Source organism: Lampris incognitus, chromosome 9, assembly GCF_029633865.1.
Source record: "Lampris incognitus isolate fLamInc1 chromosome 9, fLamInc1.hap2, whole genome shotgun sequence".
In the NCBI taxonomy this organism is placed as follows: domain Eukaryota; kingdom Metazoa; phylum Chordata; class Actinopteri; order Lampriformes; family Lampridae; genus Lampris; species Lampris incognitus.
In genome coordinates, this window is record NC_079219.1 from 8,276,484 (window position 1) to 8,295,832 (window position 19,349).

At 49.2% G+C, this 19,349-nt stretch overlaps 1 protein-coding gene across 1 annotated transcript in view; it reads right to left on the reverse strand.

Moving 5' to 3' along the window:
- The window catches only part of erfl3 (Ets2 repressor factor like 3), a 74,746-nt gene that overhangs the window by 17,715 nt on the left and 37,682 nt on the right, over window positions 1-19,349 (reverse strand). The window contains exon 2 of the mRNA XM_056286315.1: window positions 8,880-9,114. Coding sequence (XP_056142290.1) covers window positions 8,880-9,114 — 235 coding nt within the window. The remainder of the gene's footprint in view (window positions 1-8,879; window positions 9,115-19,349) is intronic.

Sequence of the window (19,349 nt, forward strand, 5' to 3'; positions counted from 1 at the left end):
TTAGTACGGCCGATCCACCTGACCTACATGTCTTTGGACTGTGGGAGGAAACCGGAGCACTTGGAGGAAACCCACGCAGACACGGGGAGAACATGCAAACTCACCACAGAGGACGACCCGGGACGACCCCCAAGGCTGGACTACCTCGGGGCTCAAACCCAGGACCTTCTTGCGGTGAGGCGACCACGCTAACCACAGCGCCGCCCTATTTTATAACTTATTTTACTTCTATATTATATACTGATTTTACATACTATAAATGTATCTATATATATTACATAATTATATAATATATACTTATAATTATAACGATAATACTTTATAACCAGCACACAGCAGCTGTATGTGTATGGACAACTGTATATTTGCATTGCACATCTGGATTAAAGAGGTGGTGCATATGGGAGACATGCAGGTAAGACGTCTGGACACAGGGGGTTACAATGTGTCCTGTTTACATAAGAAGTGTCCAGTACGGTACTGTGCTGTCCAGTATGGGACCGTGTTGTCCAGTACGGTACTGTGCTGTCCAGTATGGGACCGTGTTGTCCAGTATGGGACCGTGCTGTCCAGTATGGAACCGTCCTGCTAAGTGCTCATGAGAGAGGTGGCTTGTGGGAAGACACTGTTCTGCCGTCTGCTGGTTTTGGTGCACATCGCTCTGCAGCGCTCACCAGAGGGGAGCACGTAAAACAGACTGAGTCCTGTATCCATATCACACACACACACACACACACACACACACACACACACACACACACTTGGCCCTCTCCCCAGGGTTGTACAGGTAAATGTATTTAGTGAGGCTTGAGAGGTGTGAAAAAAAAAGATATATAAAATATTTAACAATTTCAATTTCAAGTACAACAAACCAATAAACAGGCAGTGTTCAAGCCCCCCTGAGTTGCCCTCAGATGGGCCAAACCAAACTGAACATCACCGGTGCTGCATGTGAGCGCTTGGATGGCGCCGTTTGGAAAGCGGTCGCTGCATGCTGGGAGGAGGTGTAGGGAGCTGTTGCACCACAATGAGGCAGGTTTTATAACAGGAGGTATGACAACCTTCCTGCTCTCCATCTATTCAAACTGTCATAATACACATACACACAACACATAATACACACACACACACAAACACACACCACATAATATACACATCACATAATACATGTACACACAGCACATAATACACAAACACAGCACATAATACACACACACACCACATAATACACACATCACATAATATATGTACACACAGCACATAATACACAAACACAGCACATAATATACACACACACATCACACAATACACACACATCACATACACATATACATCACATAATACACATCACATCAACAGGGGTGTCTGTTATCAGCACTGCAGTCACCTTTTTTTTTTTCGCCCCCTTTTTCTCCCCCAATGTGCCTGGCCAATTACCCCACTCTTCCGAGCCGTCCCGGTTGCAGACTACCACATGCCCCCTCCGACATGTGGCGCCGCCAGCCGCTTCATTTCACCTGACAGTGAGGAGTTTCGCCAGGGGGGACGTAGCGCGTGGGAGGATCACGCTACCCCCCCCCCCCCGACCAGAGGAGGCGCAAGCGCAGCGACCAGGACACATACCCACATCCGGCTTCCCACCCGCAGACACGGCCAATCGCGTCTGTAGGAACGCCCGATCAAGCCAGGAGGTAACACGGGGGATTCGAACCGGCGAGCCCTGTGTTGGCAGGCAGCGGAACAGACCGCCACGCCACCCGGGCGCCCCTGCGTTCACTTTCTGTCATTTGTTTCCGGCCCTCCTCTCTGCTTGGACACAGCCGATTTAGCTTTTAGCTTCATTCTGGTGCCGCCATTTTGGTGTTGTTGCCGTTTTTGGGCGGTGGAGCCGGAGGCGACGCTGGTGAGCCGGGCACTGCGGCAAAAGTTGAAATCGATGCGTCCTTGTTCGCATAAATCTCCCACGATGCACAGGGCACATGCACAGCCTACGGATCTTTCTCGCACAACGTATATTTTCTATCCACATTCTGACGTCCAATGTTTGACTGACTGACGGAACGACCGACACGCAGCAGCGTTTCCTGCAGAGCTCTTTGTCCTCGCATGCGTCGGGGGTCATTTCACCACTGAGCCCTCCTCTACGGTCCGAGGCAGGGGGGGAGTTTGGGGCGGGGGTTGTCGGGTGAACACCGAGACCAGATTCGTCTGCGTGGTCGCACGGCACGCCACGGATAAATACACGGGTGAAGGGAAGCCTTGTGTGATGCCGGGCCGCGCGTGACTGCAGCCATGCGTGGACGGGTGCGAACATGCAAATATGCATGTCGCAGTACAGATGTGTGTTTTGGCGAGAGTGCGCGAGGGGGTATCTGGGAGTGCGTGCATGTGCACATGTGCTCCCGTGCTATTCTGTTAATCTATGCCAGCTGTCTGCAGAGGGCCTCCCCCCCCTAACCTCTGACCCTTGACCCTTGTGCCAGAGCCAGCGCTGGCTTGCTGGCTGGGGGTCCGGGGGGCCTGGGACCTCTTAGCGTGATTACACTCATTAACCCAGCGCTCCGCTCTGACTGATTGGCAGCAGGTTTGGATTCCCAATCTCTCCTGCTGATTGTGTACAACTCTCACGTCGGTGTGTGTGTGTGAGTGTGTGAGTGTTTGGGGGGGGGGGGGGCTGCTTTACTGCCGAGTATGTTTACTGCATGGCCATTCCCAGTACACTAGTACCATTGTATTCCCCTCTCTCTCTCTCTTTCTCTCTCTCGCTCATGACTGGAAGCAATGGGGAACACCAAGGTCTACAACTGGAGGCAAGGAAGAGGGGATGAGGAGAGGGAGAACCAGGGCTGGAAGCCCACCCACAGCACTACACCTAGAGCACCACACCTACAGCACTACACCTACAAGCACTACACTTACAGCACTACAACGACAGCACTAAACCTAGAGCACTACACCTAGAGCACCACACCTACAAGCACTACACCGACAGTACTACACCTACAGCATCACCACCACGCCTACAGCACCACACCTATAGCACTACACCTACAGCATCACCACCACGCCTACAGCACCACACCAACAGCACTACAACTACAGCACTACACCGACAGCACACCTACAGCACTACACCCCAGTGGAGCACTGCAGCCAACGACTGCAACATATCCCGATGACAGTGCTTCCCAGTGACCAGGAGAACCGGAGTCAGGCCCGGTGGGTTCTGTTCATAGGACAGCCTGATACAGAGATGGCTTCTTTTTTAAAAACTTTTTTTTTTCAGGCTCAGAGCAAAAATACCACACAACCAACTTGTTTATTAATAAACGAGTTAAATCAAAAATCACAATTATAGGGAATGAGAGCCTTGCATCCCTACTGGCATTAAGCATGCACACACACACACACAGACACACATATATGTACACGCACGTGCACAAATACATACACACACACAAACAGTGAGTTTAATCCTCTCCAACACACACACACACTCAAAGAAAATATATACACACATTTATGCACACACCAGGTGCAACACACACACGCGCATGCACGCACACACACTATATATATACACACATTTGTGCACACACCAGACGCAACACACACACACACACACACACACACACACACACACACACACAGTGTGAGTCTAATCCTCTCAACAGGAGTGGGAATTTCACAGCGGCCGTGGGAGCGGGAGACAAGAATGACGCATGGAGTAAGGCTGCATCCTCTCAACGGAAAGTCAACGCACACACACAGACACACACACACACACACGCATGCACACAATGAAGCATTCCCGATTAAGGGAATTTCCAGCATGTGCACGGCAGACAGGAAAGAATAAGATCACGGCGGTAAAAATAATAATCACAAAGGCCGGGCGATAAAAAGCACACTCACAAACAGCCGCGCCGTTTGAAGTGTGCGTATGTGCGTGTGTGCGCGCTGAATGCCAGACCGACTTTGGCCTCCATCATTAGCAGACTCCAGGTTTTCTCCATACGAAGGCCCACGCTGTAGCCATGTGGACCATATGGGGGTGGTTACCACACACGTGTGCATGTGCCTTTTATAACTTCATTAATCTTGAGTGCCGTTTATCCTGAGGACTCGTTATTATTGATGAGCACCTTGAGAGGCTTTATTTCCAGCCTCTGTTGTGGTGAGGGACGGGTGGCGGCTCTGCTAACAAATAAGGTGTCAACATGGCGGAGCATATGGGCGCATGCCTGAGCGTCAACATCACCGCGAGTCCTCCTCATCCGAGTTCTGAGTGACGACGCTCGACTTACAGGGACGGAGGTGGATGACCCGGCCGAGGGCGAGAATAAGAGAGCTGGAGAGCAAGAGAGAGTGAGAGAGAAAGACAGTGAGAGCGAGAGTGAGACAGCGAGAGAGAGAGAGAGAGAGAGAGAGAGAGAGAGAGAGTGAGAAAGACACAGACAGAGAGTGAGAGAGAGACAGAAAGAGAAAGTGTGTGAGAGAGAGTGAGAGTGAGACAGTGAGAGAGAGTGAGAGCAAGAGAGTGAGCAAAAGACAGAGTGAGAGAGTGAGACAGACAGTGAGAGACACAGAGAGAGAGTGAGAGCCTATGGGTCATATTCCATAGCCTAAGGGTCAGTGAGTGACCAAAACACTGCCAATTACTGTCAGTTGCTGCTCAAGTGCTGTTCCATTTCTGCCTGAGCTATGTACTCCCTTTTTCTTTTTCTTTTTTTGTTTAGTACTCTGTTGACCTGTTTTGCTTTGGCAACATTGTAATTAATGTAGTCATGCCAATAAAGCATCATTGAATTGAACTGAATTGAGAGAGAGAGAGAAAGAGAGAGAGACAGAGAGACAGAGAGAGAGAGAGAGAGAGAGAGAGAGAGAGAGAGAGAGAGAGAGAGAGAGAGAGAGAAAGAACAAACCTACTGATTATCAGTCCCCAAGGTTGGTCGATTGCAGGCCACTAAGACCTGCTATATATAAGCACTTACAGCAGTATAAGCTCCAAATCTGTTACAGCACCAAAGGCTGGATCACTATAAATATACAGCCAGGCCACAAGCATCCTCATCCATAGTCTCTCTCTCTCCCTCGCTCTAATTCTGAAATTCACCATCTGCACTACAAGTCCAAACCCACGTGTGGGTCTGTGCATGCTTTTATGTGCATGTGTCCATGTGTGCGCGCAGCGTTCGCATGTTAATTCCCTGCACTCAGTAGGAGCCCATCCGTAACAGACGCTATCTTAATCTCGCCGCTGTAAATGAACCTGCTTAAGCTCGCCTGCCTCAAATTAAGCAACTCAGTGTGTTTCCCCTCCTCTGACAGGCCGGGAGGCTTTTACCACTTTGCAGCGCTTAGCCTAATCTCGGGTTGTGCGTCGCTGTAAACAACTGGCTGGAGACCCAAGACACAGCAAATTAAGTGCCGGGCACACCGTGGTCCGTCGTCAGGGGGAAACGCCTTCCCCCCGGCGACATGCGACGTCGCCAGCGTTGCACGCTCACGCAGCGAGAAGTGTCGTTTTTAAATACGCCGTTAAACCGGATCGTAAAACCCATCACGGGTCTGACTTTGGTTTCCGTGCAACTTAAACCACATCACAGCCCGACGCGTATTCGCGGGCACAGAAAGCGTAAAAACGTTTACAAGTGTCTGTTGTGTTGCTCAAAGTTCTACCCTTTTTACAAGAAGTTTTCTTCCACGCAATGCCCAAACTATTTCGCTGGTCTGGCAGGAGTTACCTGCACCCACAGCGATTACAGGGCCGGCCCTGCCAGTGACTATTTTGCTCTCTCCACTTAACGCATTTAATCTCTCCAAAGTGTTACAGTGGGAGTGCTTGTGTGTGTGTGTGTGCGTTAAGGGAGATCAGTGCAGAGTCTCTGCAACATCTGCGATATCCAGGATAAGCAGCGGGCACAGCCATGACTCTGGAAGAGGCCCAGATTAGGCCATTGTCACATAACAGTGAGCATCGGGCGGCATCTCAGCCGCTGAACCAAGTTAAACCTGCAAACCCGGCGCCAGGTCACCGCTGTAACAAGTTAAGGGGCTTGGGCTTGGCCGGCGTCTGTGGGTTTAAATCAAACTTGTCGGTGTGAATGTGTGGGCCTAAGGCATGACCCACCAAATCGGTCAGTGCTGTAATGCTATTTGGGACATAGTGTGGCTTGTTACCATTTCAGCACACGGGGCCGGGGTCACTGCTCCAATATGGGTTACAGACATAGACCTGTCCAAGCAGGTCAGGGCTACTACCTAGCTGGGCCATGCCTCACAATCATCCTTATGAGAACAAACTTTTTTTTTTGATATACTCTATTGAGAGCGGCACGGTGGCGCAGTGATTAGCGCAGTCGCCTCACAGCAAGAAGGTCCTGGGTTTGAGCCCCGGGGTAGTCCAACCTTGGGGGTCGTCCCGGGTTGTCCTCTGTGTGGAGTTTGCATGTTCTCCCGGTGTCTGTGTGGGTTTCCTCCCACAGTCCAAAGACATGTAGGTCTGCTGAATCGGCCATACTAAATTGTCCCCAGGTGTGAATGTGTCGTCCCTGTGATGGCGTGGCGGCTTGTCCAGGGTGTCTCCCCGCCTGCCGCCCAATGACTGCTGGGATAGGCTCCAGCATCCCCGCGACCCGGAGAGCAGGATAAGCAGTTCGGATGATGGATGGATGGATACTCTATTGATGCCCGTAGGGAAATTACGCTCTGCATTTAACCCATCCTAGCTGTATAGCTAGGAGCCTCAAGGTTGGACAACCCTGGGGTTCGAACCCAGGACCTTCTTGCTGTGATGCGACAGCGCTAACCACTGGGCCACCGTAGAAATATTGTGGGAATACAGACCCAGTATGAGTGAGGGCAGTGACAACAAGAAGTCTGAATGAAGCCTATCTATCCATATGGTGTTCAGATTTGCAGAGGGTCATGACAACCGCTCAAAGACAAGTTGACTCTATAGGGTGTCCAGGGGTGTGTGTGTTTGTATTGTTGTTTGACAGGTTTTCCTAAACTTGCCAAGGCTAACAACTTATAGCCTTGCTTTTTGTTTAATGTGATTGGGTTAGTCTGGAAACAACGATAGGCTTTGTTTTTAGATCATAGTGGCGGCATTTTTCAAGCAGGCATGCATTTATGAGTGTTACAGGGAAACTGTCCAGATTCTCAACATTATATATATATATGTGTGTGTGTGTGTGTGTGTGTGTTGGAGGGATATCATTCCATTAGCAGCAGGAAAGTGTGACTGTGTGAAAAACTACAACGCTTTCCCCCCACTTTGCCACCATCTTCACAAGACTTCATGAAAACACAGTATTGTATAAGAAAATGCGAATAACAACGTTACATGCAGCTGTTGTAGTGAATGCCACCCAATAAATATAGTGATTCATGAATTGTCCAGTGATGTCACTTATCCGCACAATTTCGGTGGTGCTTCAGAGACACGCAGACGGCTGCTCAGTATTATGGCTACTTGTAGGAATGTTATCCCTCCAACGTGCTGTATATAGTGATAATGCTGAAAATTGCAATCGTTTCCCCTTAAGGTCAGGGCGAGGACAAAGAAAAGTCCTCGCAACTATACAAGGGCCTATCTGTTTATGTCTGCTCAGATCCCGGAGCGTGAGTGTGCTGTCCAGACGACACACCTTCTCACACACCCACACAAACCCAAGACCTGACATTTATCCCAGGGAGATGTTTTTATCCGATACCCTGTTGGCCACCTCTAGGGTTTGGCAATATGACAGTACATACCGTGCGACGGTAGAAATGTGTCCACTGGTACAGATTTGGCAACGCCATTTCAACCGTGGGAACTGGTTCATGTGATCTGGGCAGCATCACACACTCCATACCAGTTGGTGGTGGTAATGTGCCATAATGTCATGTGCCAACCATCATAAAACTCAGTAGAAGAAGAAGAAGAAGAAGAAGAAGAAGAAGGAGGAGGAGAAGAAGAAGGAGGAGGAGAAGAAGAAGACATCAGAGTGACAAGGAAACATGGAGGAGGAGAGTGAAATTGTGACTACAGAGCAGGAGGCATCCCAACCAACCCAAGATGAAGGAGAAGAACTTGCGACCTCTGTCGTGTGGACGAGTTGGATTTAGGAAATCAGACACTGAACAGAAAACTATACTCTGCAAACTGAGTCACGTGACCGTCATCTCTTGAGGTGGAAATATGAGTAACCTCTTCTACCGCTTAAAAATGAAGCACACAAAGCGAGACTATAACCTACAACTCAAGTGTTGTCTCATGTGAAGCAGTCGTTTCTGTTTGTATGGAAATTCCAAATAAAGAAGAAAATAATCAAATGTGATTAAGTATGGTATGGTTATTTATTTATTTTTACTTAATCCCCGTGGGGAAATTCTTTCTCTGCATTTAACCCATCCTAGCTGTGTAGCTAGGAGCAGTCGGCAGCCGCCGTGCAGCGCCCGGGGACCAACTCCAGTTCATCTTGTTATGCCTTGCCCAGGGGCACAGACAGGAGTATTAGCCCTAACATGCACATCTTTTGATGGTGGGGGAAACTGGAGCGCCTGGAGAAAACCCACCACAGACACGAGGAGAACATGCAAACTCCACACACAGGACGACCTGGGATGACCCCCAAGGTTGGACAATCCTGGGGTTCGAACCCAGGACCTTGTTGCTGTGAGGTGACAGCACTAACCACTGGGCCACCATGACGTCGTTATTTCAAACCACTTCTTATTTGAATTAAAGAACAATTATTGTATCGTGATATATACCATTACCCTGATATAAAATTACATATACCGTGATAGAAGGTTTTAGCCATATCGCCCACCCCTAGTCAGTTCTCTGGGTAACAGAGAGGTGGTCATTTTGACTGCATGCGTACCTCAGTGCCCTACTCAGCTTGTCGTAGTTCATCTGGGGTTTACACTTCCTGGCTCCCCACAGCCGAGCCACCTCATCCGGATCCTTGATGACAAACTCCCCATAGTCTCCCTGCCAGGCGATGACATCGTGGTACTCTTCCTTCCTCAGCAGCTCCAGGATAAAATGCCACAGCTGGATCTGTCTGGAGCCTGGACTGGACTCCGGCTTGTAGGCCCAGTCCGGGAAGGCGAACCCTGGGTCAGACAGCAGAAGAGAGTCAAAGGTTAGTCTGGGTCACTGCAGCTCTCTCACAGACAGGGAGCGACAAAGCCATAATGCAAGACACAGCTTGGCTCATATCGGTCCAAACAGCAAGAACAATGATGCGGATATTACCTGCTATAGTCATAAATTAAACAGTTCCCCTCTGACTTTAGTGGGACTTGAACTTGGACAAGTAGGGGATATAGGGCAGCAACCAGGACATGACACTTTTAACATCAGCTCTCCTGACAAAAGTCAACTGGCAGTAAACAATCCCTCCTTCCAACAGGATTAAACTAAGAATAGGAAAGCACTTCATATAAGTTGCAAGCAACACATGACAACTCCTTTTTAGCCCAGCAGCTAAAAGCAGGCTACTGAGAAATGATTCAGGGCAAGACTGAACAAGACTAAGAGGTGATTACAATTAAGATCCAGCAGTGGCTGCTATTTCAGGTAAGCGGAGTCTGTTCTATAAGGGGAAAGAGGATTAGAGGTGTCTATATGTGGTGTTCTGATGTGACGGGGCCCTGTTTCTACCTGTCAACTGTTAGATGCAGCTAACTGGGTCTGGATTGAACTAAACGGATCAAGGAGTGTCCCTGATCATACGCCATGTTGCACGGAGGTCCCCATTTGACATGGCGCCTTCAATCTATTTCGACGATATCCTTCACATAAATTGTAATTTTTTGTTTTTGTTTTTTTTGCGATACGCATCGCAATACTAGAGAATTAAAGGGCATTACGTGTTTTCACCACGTGTGGGCTGGCGGCCTGTCCAGGGTGTCTCCCCGTATGCCGCCCAGTGACTGCAGGGATGGGCTCCAGCATCCCGCGACCCCAACTGGGATAAGCGGCTTGGACAATGGATGGATGGATATGCACCTTTTAACTTTCAAAGCTCCATTTGCAAAGAATTTTTCATGAGCAATGATCAGGATTACTTTAGAGGGCGAAAAAAGGAAGCTGTCCATCCATCCATTCATTATCCGAACTGCTTATCCTGCTCTCAGGGACGCAGGGATGCAGGAGCCTATCCCAGCAGTCATTGGGCGGCGGGTGGGGAGACACCCTGGACAGGCTGCCAGGCCATCAGACAGGCCCACACACACACACACACACACACACACACACACACACACACACAATTTCACACATAGGGAGAATTTAGTACGGTCGAGTCACCTGACCTACATGTCTTTGGACTGTGGGAAGAAACCGGAGCACCCGGAGGAAACCCACGCAGACACGAGGAGAACATGCAAACTTCACACGGAGGACGACCTGGGACAACTGCCGAGGTTGGACTACCCCGGGGCCCGAACCCGGGATCTTCTTGCTCGTGCTATCGCGCTAGCCACTGCGCCACCCCACCACATTATTTGTCTGATTCAAAATATTTTTCTTCAAAAGCAGTCACAAGAAAGTGAACCTTGCAAGATTTTGTGTTCCATCGAGCAGTAGTAGCCTACCATGACTGATGGGTCCAGTCTTCCTTATACTGCATCCTCTGCATTGTGACTACTGCACATGTGTATATATACTACAGTGCTGATTCTGAGACGACATGATGTCCAGCCCCATTCGGCAGTCAACCTGGACCGCTTTTATTCAATAGATATCATTATGGAAGTGCCACAGGGTCGAGAGAGTTGAGAAGTAAAAGGATGAACATGTGTGAAAGAGGGAAAAGTGGCGCTAAAATTTGACAGATCACGAGCCTCACTTGCACTCCTGACATTTTAAGTCTACAAAGACACGCCTTAACCTGTCAAACCACAATTGCCCCATACTGAAAGGGTGAAAGTGGAGAGGCAATGAAAACTGCAGACTATCATCGTCTTGATCTTACTATTACCATCTAAGGTTTTGTGTATAAAACCGCAAGTCTCTGCTGTCTATGGGGCGTCAACCCACCTACAGCTCTGAACAGGAAGTGCATATCTGCACACACATACATACACACACACACACACACACACACACATACACACCCTGCCCCCAACACACACAGAAAACCAGTAATACTGAACTCCCATGTCATCGTGTCAATGGGCCCTGTGGAACAGCAGTGCCTATGAAAGCGCTCCACCTCTCCCCCACCTCTTTCCTCTCCGTTGTGCAGTCACTCTTTCCTGTGGACGGAGGAGGCAACATGTCCAGGCCTCCCTCCGCTCTCGTCCCTCCATCTCCCTCAGCGCTAGCGCTCGGCGGAAACACAGCGAGAGGCGGAAACAGACTGTGGGTGTTGGCACACGCCAGCCTGTGCGAGTGAAGCACGTGTGTGTCTCTACGTGTGTGTGTGAGTGTATACACAAATTAAGAGTTTCTGTACAAGTGTGTGAACGCAAAAATGTTTTAAGGCACAAGTAAACCAGTGTATCACTCTGAGTTTGACTATGTGTGCATGTCTATATATTTATACATGAATATATATTTATACATGAATATTTATATATACATATATGTGTGTGTGTGTGTGCGTGTGTGTGTGTGTAACTGTGTTAGGTACTTCTGAGCCAATGAGATGAGACAAGATGGATGTTATTAACCCCTGTGGGGAAATTCATGGTCTGCATGTAACCCATCCCAACACACTCGGTGGAAGCAGTGGGCAGCCGTGTGGCTATGAGCAGGAAGCGGTCGCCGTGCAGCACCCAGGGCCCGACTCGTTCTTCTCGCCACGTCTCGGTGAGGGGAGGAAACCAGGGGACCCGGAGGAAACCCACTGCAGACACGGGGACAACATGCAAACTCCGCACAGAAAGGACCTGGGCTTGCCTGGGGTTCGAACCCAGGACCTTCTCGCTGTGAGGCGGCGGCACTAACCACTGGGCCGCTGTGTAGCCCAGTGGTTTAACCAAGGCCTTCCAAAATGTGTGTGCGTGTGTGTGTGCGCGCCAGAGGATGTGACACATATGAGCCATACATAGTGTTAACAGACGTGACGACTGTAACGCAGAGGAAGTTGCCCGCAAATAGCCTCGATAGGCTCATCGTCACCATTACTGTGCTGATGAGATGACTGGAGAGCGAACCAGACCAGACTCGAGTCGCTCGACGACTGGGGGAGCAGAGTGGCACAGAGAGACAGTCAGCAGGCGTCGGTGAACATCCGCTCTGCTGAAGTGTCTTCAACCAAGACAGCCAACCCTGAAAGAGGAAAGGGTGTTTTTTTCTGTAGGCCACCACATGCACAGGGTTCAGCAAAACATAAAGGAAACATAACTAGATGGATAAGGTTTTCATTACTGTTACTTAGGATGGAACTAATGATTATTTTGATATTGATTAATCTATCAGTGATTTAATTGATTGATTGAATTATTGACTTAAGTCTCTAAAATGTCAAAAGGACTGATAAATGGGGCGTCTGGGTGGTGTGGCGGTCTATTCCGTGGCCTACCAACACGGGGATCGCCGGTTCGAATCCCCATGTTACCCCCGGCTCAGTCGGGCGTCCCTACAGACACAATTGGCCGTGTCTGCGGGTGGTGGGAAGCCGGATGTTGGTATGTGTCCTGGCCGCTGCACTAGCGCCTCCTCTGATCGGTCCGGGCACCTGTTCGGGGGGGTGATGGGGGATCTGGGGGGACTAGCGTGATCCTCCTATGCGCTACGTCCCCCCGGTGAAACTCCTCACTGTCAGGTGAAAAGAAGCGGCTGGCGACCCCACGTGTATCGGAGGAGGCGTGCGGTAGCCCGCAGCCCTCCCCGGATCGGCGGAGGGGGGTGGAGCAGCGACCGGGCCGGCTCAGAGAGTGGGGTAATTGGCCAAGTATCATTAGGGAGAAAAAAGGGGAAAAAATACTGATAAATGCCCTTCTTAACTTCCCAGAGCCAACAGTGATGACCTAAAACCGTTTTGACCTTCTGAGGGTCAGCCAAAAACCCCGTGACACGCACAGAAGACAAGCACGCACACACATCTTAGCACCCGTGAATCCGAAACCAACAGATGTTTGGTCATTTTCCTTGATAAACGACTGAAACGATTATTCAATTAGCAGAATTACCATCAACTGATTTTCAGCCGGTTGACTAACTGATTAATCGACTAACCGTGTCGGCGCCGGTTAGTCCACTCATCATGAATGGTTTCTACTGGGACAAGACGTGAGGGCGGCACGAGGCGGGTCAACCCATTAAAGGATCTCGGCCTCGCAAGCAATCACCGTTGGCGATCTGTCAACCGCGCTACACATAAACGGCAACAGCGAGGACGAGACGGGCCTCGGCGGCAAGAGGGAAATAAGAGATCCACATCAACAGATTACGGGTGTGTAGGCCTGTCAATGGATTTACTAGATGACCGAGGGAGTGATAGATAGCCCGGATAATCCTCGCTGTTCTGGACTGCTCTTGCCATTTAGCCACTGTTGCGTAACACTTAATAATGTCAATAGCACATCTGCCAGGAAGTGTGGCGCTAGCTCCGCTTTGGCGGGCATCTATGAATTGGTCTATGAAGGCCGGCGTCGGCTCGCATGAGAACGAAGCGGTTCATTAAACCTCATCAAAACCTGATGCTGGCCTTTTATCATTGAAATCTCAATGAGCCTGAATGCAGCCTGGAGTCACACTTGATGTCCCCGGGTTCAAATTCAGGACCAGGGGCCATGTGGTCTTTTTCTATCGGGGCCCTTAGATTGAAGGACGTGCTTTCTGAGGAGCTCAAGACCAGCGAATTGCTGGTTAGCATCAAAACACTTTGCACTTTTTAGACCAGCCATTTCATTTCATGAGCTTTTTCACTGTATTTTAGTTCCCTGTCCTCTTGTACGCCTCCCCGGGCCAAATTTGTTTTCCGGATTTTCATTTTCATGTCATGTACTCTGCCATATTTGTTTTTATCAACTCATTTTCCTTATGGGCGGCACGGTGGCCAAGTAGTCAGCACGGCTGCCTCACAGCAAGAAGGTCCTGGGTTCGAACCCCAGGCCGTCCCAGGTCCTTTCTGTGTGGAGTTTGGTGTTCGCCGCGTGTCTGCGTGGGTTTCCTCCGGCTACTCCAGTTTCCTCCCACCATCAAAAAGACATGTATGTTAGGGTTAATATGCCTGCCTGTGCCCCTGAGCAAGGCAAGAGAAAGAAGTGGAGTTGGTCTCCGGGCGCTGCAACTGCCCACTGCTCCTATACAATAGGGTGGGTTACATGCAGAGAACAAATTCACTGTAAGAATACGATGACAAAATAAGGTGGCTTCATGTGTGCTTTGTGTAGCAACCTGTAACAATTGTTTGAAAATATTTGCGTAGCGGTCTATTTCAGAGTGCCTGTTGGGGGGGGGGGGACTGGGAGGGAATAGTGTGATCCTCCCACGCGCTACGCCCCCCTGGTGAAACTCCTCACTGTCAGGTGGAAAGAAGTGGCTGGTGACTCCACATGTATCAGAGGAGGTATGTGGTAGTCTGCAGCCCTCCCCGGATCGGAAAAGGGGGTGGAGCAGCGACCAGGACGGCTCGGAAGAGTGGGGTAATTGGGCAGATACAATTGGGGAGAAAAAAAGGGGGGGGGGGAGCATATAATTTTAATTAAGTTATGATCATCAACTCTTGGGCGGCACAGCGGTGCAGTTGTTAGTGTGGTCGCCTCACAGCAAGAAGGTCCTGAGTTCGAGCCCGGGGGTTATCCAACCTTGGGGGTCGTCCCGGGTCATCCTCTGTGTGGAGTTTGCATGTTCTCCCCGTGTCTGTGTGGGTTTCCTCCCACAGTCAAAGGACATGTAGGTCAGGTGAATCGGCCGTACTAAATTGTCCCTAGATATGAATGTGTGTGTGGGCGTGTGTGTGGGTGTGGGTGCCAGCCTTGTGTGATGGCCTAGCAGCCTTTCCAAGGCGTCTCCCCGCCTGTCGCCCAATGACTGCTGGGATAGGCTCCAGCGTCCCCGCGACCCTGAGACCAGGATAAGGGATTCGGATAATGGACGGATGATCATCAACTCTAACTTTACTCTTGTGGGCTGGCTCACAGGTCCAGGTGGGTTTAATTCATCGCACCTTGGCCCAGGAGAAGATGGGCAGGTTTCTAATCGTCCTGCTAGACTTCGGCCCACCACGAGATTCGGGTCCCCGCATCTCCTTTAACAAACAGGCCTAAAGGCAATCAAAACCAGGCCAAAAGGAAACTTTGAGAAAGAGAAAAGAAAGCGAGTGGGCAGACCGCTCACCTCTGCCACTTGTATTATTCACCGAGACGGCGAGAAAGAGGCAAGGGAGACGGAGCAGCGGAAACGCGGCAGAGAAAGCTCTGGCACGGGTCCATCCCGGGCTGGTCGGGGCAAGCTTGTGGCTCCGAAAACAGGGTACTTAACCACTCAGCTTTCGATGGGCGCTGAAAGGGAGACGTATCTGACGACGTGTCTGCTTACTCATTTAACGAAGCCTACCGGTTATTCCTCCACCTCCCACTCTGGCCTGTTTTCCTCCCATCAGCCTGCACGTGGGTCCTACACACTTTCCATCCAGATTCCATTCTGGGTTTTTCTGTCTTTCTTTGCAAACCTCACGTTTCTTTCTAGGTTTTAAAGACTTGGCTGCCACATATATATATATATATCTATAAATATATCAATAGCTATATTTATCTATATACACTACCGTTCAAAAGTTTGGGATCACCCAAACAATTTTGTTTTCCATGAAAAGTCACACTTATTCACCACCATATGTTGTGAAATGAATAGAAAATAGAGTCAAGACATTGACAAGGTTAGAAATAATGATTTGTATTTGAAATAAGATTTTTTTTACATCAAACTTTGCTTTCGTCAAAGAATCCTCCATTTGCAGCAATTACAGCATTGCAGACCTTTGGCATTCTAGCTGTTAATTTGTTGAGGTAATCTGGAGAAATTGCACCCCACGCTTCCAGAAGCAGCTCCCACAAGTTGGATTGGTTGGATGGGCACTTCTTTGAGCAGATTGAGTTTCTGGAGCATCACATTTGTGGGGTCAATTAAACGCTCAAAATGGCCAGAAAAAGAGAACTTTCATCTGAAACTCGACAGTCTATTCTTGTTCTTAGAAATGAAGGCTATTCCATGCGAGAAATTGCTAAGAAATTGGAAGATTTCCTACACCGGTGTGTACTACTCCCTTCAGAGGACAGCACAAACAGGCTCTAACAGGTACTATTTAATGAAGATGCCAGTTGGGGACCTGTGAGGCGTCTGTTTCTCAAACTAGAGACTCTAATGTACTTATCTTCTTGCTCAGTTGTGCAACGCGGCCTCCCACTTCATTTTCTACTCTGGTTAGAGCCTGTTTGTGCTGTCCTCTGAAGGGAGTAGTACACACCGGTGTAGGAAATCTTCCAATTTCTTAGCAATTTCTCGCATGGAATAGCCTTCATTTCTGAGAACAAGAATAGACTGTCGAGTTTCAGATGAAAGTTCTCTTTTTCCGGCCATTTTGAGCGTTTAATTGACCCCACAAATGTGATGCTCCAGAAACTCAATCTGCTCAAAGAAGTGCCCATCCAATCAATCCAACTTGTGGGAGCTGCTTCTGGAAGCGTGGGGTGCAATTTCTCCAGATTACCTCAACAAATTAACAGCTAGAATGCCAAAGGTCTGCAATGCTGTAATTGCTGCAAATGGAGGATTCTTTGACGAAAGCAAAGTTTGATGTAAAAAAAATCTTATTTCAAATACAAATCATTATTTTTAACCTTGTCAATGTCTTGACTCTATTTTCTATTCATTTCACAACATATGGTGGTGAATAAGTGTGACTTTTCATGGAAAACACAAAAATGTTTGGGTGATCCCAAACTTTTGAACGGTAGTGTATGTATGTATATTTATAGTCTGAAGTACTCGATATAAGTGAAATGAGCCTAGTTTGGTATCAGGGCCAAAAACCCTCAACCTTGAGTACTGTATATGTATATGTATATATGTGTGCGTGTGTGTGTGTATATATATATCTATATAGTCTGAAGTACTCGATATAAGTGAAATGAGCCTAGTTTGGTACTGAGTACTGTATGTATATGTATATATATGTGTGTGTGTGTGTGTGTGTGTGTGTGTATGTATATGTATAGTCTGAAGTACTCGATATAAGTGAAATGAGCCTAGTTTGGTATCAGGGCCAAAAACCCTCGACCCTGAGTATTTCTTCAGAATTTCTGTTCAATTCCAGTGTACGTTCTGGTCTCGATATTAATTGTCCGCACTTTTATCAAGCTCTCCGGCTCTGCGTAGGAAGGTAGGAGCCCTGCGTGTGCAAGAAAAATCGTGCTCCAACAACACTCAACCTCCTCCTCCTCCTCCTCCTGCTGTTTCCCTTCTCTCCTCCTCCTCCTCCTCCTCGTTCCATCGTTCAAACAAACACAATTCCTCCTTATCAGACCCAGAATGGACTGGCAGCGCAGAGCAACACACACACACACACACACACACACACACACACACACACACAAACATAAACATAAACAGGCTTGCCCAGCCAAGCACGCTCCTCTAATAATAACACACACTCGCCCACGTACACACTCCTCCATCAGAGGACATTACACGCTCTTCCCAGAGACAGATAAGAGACAACTCGATGGGTTTCATTACTGTTCCGACCCATTACGGCTGTGATGAGGGTGATGTCAACTTAAGAGACCGGCCTGTTATCTCCAGGTCACCCGTTCAGATCCACGCACATCTGGGAAAACTGGAAGGGCCGCGCTCAGCCCCCCTCACTCAACATCCCAACGCCCAATCACACGGGTGAAAGTGACGACATGTGTTAAGCTCCCGGGTGTGGATGCGGGGAACATGAGCATCAAGCACGTGGATCCTGAACAGGAAGTACCTCTGCTACGAAAACCTTCCTGGAGTGAATGAACGCTAGTTAGAAGTCTAATTTATTTCTCCCTTTTTTGGATTTTTCTTGGCCCTTTTCTCCCCAATTGTGCTTGGCCAATTATCCAGGGATGGCTGCAGACTACCACATGCCTCCTCCGATACATGTGGAGTTGCCAGCCGCTTCTTTCACCTGACAGTGAGAAGTTTCACCGGGGGGACGTAGCACGTGGGAGGATCACACTATTCCACCCCCAGTTCTCCTTCCTCTCTGAACAGGTGCCCCGACCGACCAGAGGAGGCGCTAGTGCAGCGACCAGGACACATACTCACACCCGGCTTCCCACCCGCAGACATGGCCAATCGTGTCTGTAGGGACGCCCAACCAAGCCGGAGGTAACACTGGGATTCGAACCGGCGATCGCCGTGTTGGTAGGCAACGGAATAGACCACCACGCCGCCTGAAGTCTAATTTAATTCTATGTTATTTTGAACAGAGAAGAAGTGTGCTTCACAGAGTACAAAAGTAATACAGAGTTTGGATATGAGGACCAAACCTTCTGTGTGTGTGTGTGTGCGTGCGCGTGCACGCGAGGACGTCTCTGTAATGATCACTTTGACTTTGGCATAGGCTGCAAAGGTCAACAGACTCACATGAACAAGCACACACACACACACACACACACACACACACACACACACACACACACGCACACGAGCATCGCATTTCAGGTCATTGATTGAAATGTATACCCCGCGAACACCCGGAGCACCGCTCCGACTCGCAGGCGGTTTGTGCGCCAGCAAAGGCGAACGCACGCTCCCCTTCCTGAAACTCACGGTTCTCGATCCCTCCCCGTCCCCTCGGCGACGGCACGCACCTGTACGCCACGCTGACCATGACTATCATGAATAATCAATAAGTACACTATACGCTGCGCCGTGGGGTCGCCTGACGAGGGGGCTTGTGGGTACGGGCGTGGAAATGGGCGCATATTTGTTTGAACGCGGCGGAATTGGAAAAGCGTATTCTCTCTGGGATTTAGCGCCACTCGTCAGTTTACCTGTCAGAACGCAAACATCAAAGAGCAGATCTGATCTGCGCACCCGACCGTTACATTGTTGCAGACAACGGCTCGGCGGCTCACTCCACTGATCCTCTGTGTGTGTGTGTGTGTGTGTGTGTGTGTGTGTGTGTGTGTGTGTGTGTGTGTGTGTGTGTGTGTTACAGTGAGGATTATGTTAAGAGGAATGCAAAGAGCTGGAGAGCTAGAACAGGTGTCTTTGTCCTTCCGTCTACCCTGAGCCTGTCGTGCTCCGAGCTGCCCTGACTCACACTGGATCAGTTATCCCACACACACACACACACACACACACACACACACACACACACACACACACACAGAAGTTTGAAATCGGTAAG